Here is a 3,432-nt window from a genome sequence, read left to right on the forward strand (position 1 = left end):
GTAGTGCTGCGTGTGCAGGTAGGCCATGCCCTGGGGACGGAGCAGGGCGCGTCAGGACCAGCGGGGGGCCGGCTGCGGCGGCAGGCCTGAGCAGCCAAGAGGGCCGGGGGCAGTACGGTGAGCCCTGCGAGGACCTGGCCTCTGGAGAGGGCAGGATGGCCGTGGGCCCAAGCAAAAGGGGGCAGAGCCAGAAGGCAGGGGCGGGGCCGGGCGAGCAATGCTGGGCTGGGGGAGGGCAGGGGGGAGGGGCCGGGACTGCTGGACCAAGTGGGCGGAGGGTCTGGGAACACGGGCACTTAGGAAGCTGGGGGCCGAGCCGGCGGGGAGGGGCCGGAAGAACGGAGGAGGGAGGTCAGTGCAAGGAACAAGAGGGCTGGCCCGGTGAGCAGGGGCGGGGCGGGGAAGCCGGTAGATGGAACCCTCAGGCCAGGCTGACAAGGAGGCGGACCCACCTCGCAGATCTGCTGAGCGAAGAGCAGCAGCTGGGCCAGCCCGACGCCGTGCCGGGGCAGGTAGTCTCGGAGGCTGCCCTGGGGCACGTACTCCATGACAAGTTGCACCGACTTCTCGCCTGCCGCGGAGAGGGGCGGCCCGTGGAAGAGGCAGAGGGGGAGCCGGGGACGCCCGCCTCTAGCCCTGCAGAGACCCCCGTCCCAGGAGGCCAAGACCCGCACACCCTAGGCCCAGTCCTCAGGTGGGCTGGAGCCATCCCGAACCCCACCCCCGCACGAGGGAACCACGGATGGCCTCCACCCAGCCTGGCCGCAGCAGCTAACGCCGGGCGGAAAGGGGGCGGCTCGGCGCGCTCGTCCAGGCGCCTAAACCACGCCCCAGCCGGGGGTTGAGAGGCCCCACCCGCAGGCCACACCTGCGCCCCAGCCCCGCCCACCCACCTGGGTCCTCGCAGCAGCCCTTGTACTTGACGATGTGCTCGTGGTGGAGCGTGCGCAGGATGTCTATCTCGCGTCTCCAGCCGGTGCGCAGCTGTGGGCCGCAGCCGGTCTTGAGCGCTTTCACCGCCACCATCTCGCCAGTGCCGTCGTTGGTCGGGTCGTAGCAATACAAGCTGACTTTGCCGAAGTGACCCTGGCCCGGGCACGCAGAAGTGGCAACCCCGCCTCCTCCCGCCCCGGGCCACGCCCCCAGGCGCATCCGTTTGGAAAACTCTAGGCCCTACCTAATCCGAGAGATGGGTCTCCCTGAGGCCTAGGACCCCTCCAATTCCCCGGGGCCTCCCTCAAAGCAGAGGGTGTCCTGGGCCCGGTCCCACCCACGTCTCCGGAGACTCACCCTTTCCTCAATCCCCAAATTCCTCCCCTACCAGGTGGGCCTTCGGGCAACCCAAGCCGTTCCCTAACCTCGCCCAGATCCCGGATCTTTTTCAAATAGCGCTTGTGGAAAACCGTGGGGTCCGAGGCCGGTGAGTCCGTGTTCAAAGTCAGGACGTGAGCAAGATCTGGAAGAACCGCCGTGCGTGAGGCCCTCGGGCCCTTGCCCCAGCAGGCCGCACTCTGGGGGTCACAAAGTGAGCCGCGTGCTGCTCCCAGAGATAAGAAAACGTGTGTGCGTGGGAGGAGATGTTTTGAAACTGGCAACAAGAAAATCTTATAGCGCTATTAAATCGACCTGTGGGTCAGTATGCGTGATGTACATATGTAATGTTTTACTACCAAAATAGATGAAAGCACGCTAAGTAATTGGCTAAAAGGAAAAGCAAGTGCTTAGCATGTTTTATCAGAAAATAGAACCTTTTCTTCACTTGACTTTAGTCATCTTTTTTTTTTTTTTTTTTTTGAGTTGGAGTCTCACTCTGTCGCCCAGACTGGAGTGCAGTGGCCGCTCCCGGCCACCGCAGCCTCGACCTGCTGGGCTCCGGCGATCCTTCCGCCTCCACCTTCCGAGTAGCCGGAATTACAGGCATGCTACCATGCCCGGCTGATTTTTTGATTTATTGTAGAGATGAGGTCTCGCTGCCCAGGCGGGTCTCCAACCCAGGGGCTCAGGCAATCCACTCACCTCAGCCTCCCAAAGGCGCGGGATGACAGGCTGAGCCACCGAGCCCAGCTGACTTTAGTCATCTTTAGTAAGTAAGTAAGTACAGTTTTGAAATTGGGAAAAAAAAGAAAGACAACTGTTTTGGCAACAGCTGAAAGATTCTACTTCCTGTTCAACATGTGCAGAGCCAGTCGCATGGAAACTGACACCTGGATGTTCTGGGATTGGGTAGAAAACACAGACACTTCACAAAGAGAAGAAAAAACTGTGATGGTCTAATTTATGCAAAAACATTGCGCCTCTCCTCAAGCAAGACGTTGAGAGCAGAGGGCAGACAGGTGTCCTTGAGTGAGTCAGAAACTGGCACCTGTTGGCCGTGCGCAGTGGCTCATGCCTGTAACCCCAGCACTTTGGGAGGTTGAGGCGCGGAGATCACTTGAGGCCAGGAGTTCCAAACCAGCCTAGGCAACATAGCAAGACCCCCGTCTTCAAAAAAAAAAAAATGAGCCAGGCGTGGTGGCACACGTCCCCAGCTACTCAGGAGGTTGAGGAGGGAGGATTGCCTAAGCCCAAGAGGTCGAGGCTGCAGTGTGCCATAATGGTGCTACTGCATTCCACCCTGGGCAACCGAAACCTTGACTTTTCAAGAGAGGAAAAAAAAAAGTCAGCATATGCCCTGAGCTGACTTCCAAAGACCTTGGGCCCCTGTGGGCGCATGGGCAGGATCCCAGCCCCACCCCCCTTCCCAGCTCTGGGGATGAGACTCACTCTGGGGTTGCAGCTGAGTGAGGTCACGTAGGATGGTGCGGAATGACGGTCGCTGTGTAGGCTCGTAGGTCAGGCACTGGCTGGTGAGTGTGGCCAGCTCCGGACACGAGGGCTCAGGCAGCCGGCACTGCTTCTGGTAGAAACACTCCTTCTGTGGGGGAGGGGACCCACAGAGTCAGTGCCCTCCCCCCAACCCAAGAGACAGAGTCAAGTCTCAGAGCAGCTGGGCTGGTGACTGTTTGTCAGTCCCACTTTATGATCAGGCAACTGAGGCTTAGCCAAGGGGAGAGGACTTGCTCACCACCACAGAGTCAGAACTCGAACCCAGGTCCAGCTGACTGCCCAGCTGGAGCATCTCCCACTCGGCCCCTCACCCTCGCCCCATATCTCTCTGCCTCCAGGAAACTCCTGCAGACTACAGGTCTCAAACACCCCAAAGCCTCTGGGCTTCTGCACAGACTGCCACCCTGTCCAGGCTACCCTTCCTAGCCTGGCTCGCTGATGTAGTTCTTTTTGCATCAGGGTCTCTCTTGCCAGACTGGAGTGATGATAGCTCACCGCAGCCCTGAACTTCTGGGCCCAGGTGATCCTTGTGCCTCAGTCTCCCAAGTAGCTGGGACTACAGGTGCACACCACCAAGCCAGGCTAATTTTTTTTTTTTTTTTTTTT

General features: G+C 59.7%; 1 protein-coding gene across 1 annotated transcript; it reads right to left on the reverse strand.

Annotated features, from left to right (window-relative positions):
- LOC103250194 (non-receptor tyrosine-protein kinase TYK2-like) lies at positions 1 to 2,923 on the reverse strand (the record flags this gene model as incomplete). The annotated part of the gene is made up of 5 exons (XM_021707897.1): positions 1 to 30; positions 453 to 571; positions 894 to 1,086; positions 1,359 to 1,456; positions 2,764 to 2,923. Coding segments are annotated over 5 exons (600 nt in total), but the record flags the coding sequence as incomplete, so codon positions are not given.
- Between the last annotated feature and the right edge of the window lie 509 nt (positions 2,924 to 3,432).

Source organism: Carlito syrichta, unplaced genomic scaffold (genome assembly GCF_000164805.1).
Source record: "Carlito syrichta isolate Samal-C Ts95f unplaced genomic scaffold, Tarsius_syrichta-2.0.1 Scaffold126667, whole genome shotgun sequence".
In the NCBI taxonomy this organism is placed as follows: Eukaryota; Metazoa; Chordata; class Mammalia; order Primates; family Tarsiidae; genus Carlito; species Carlito syrichta.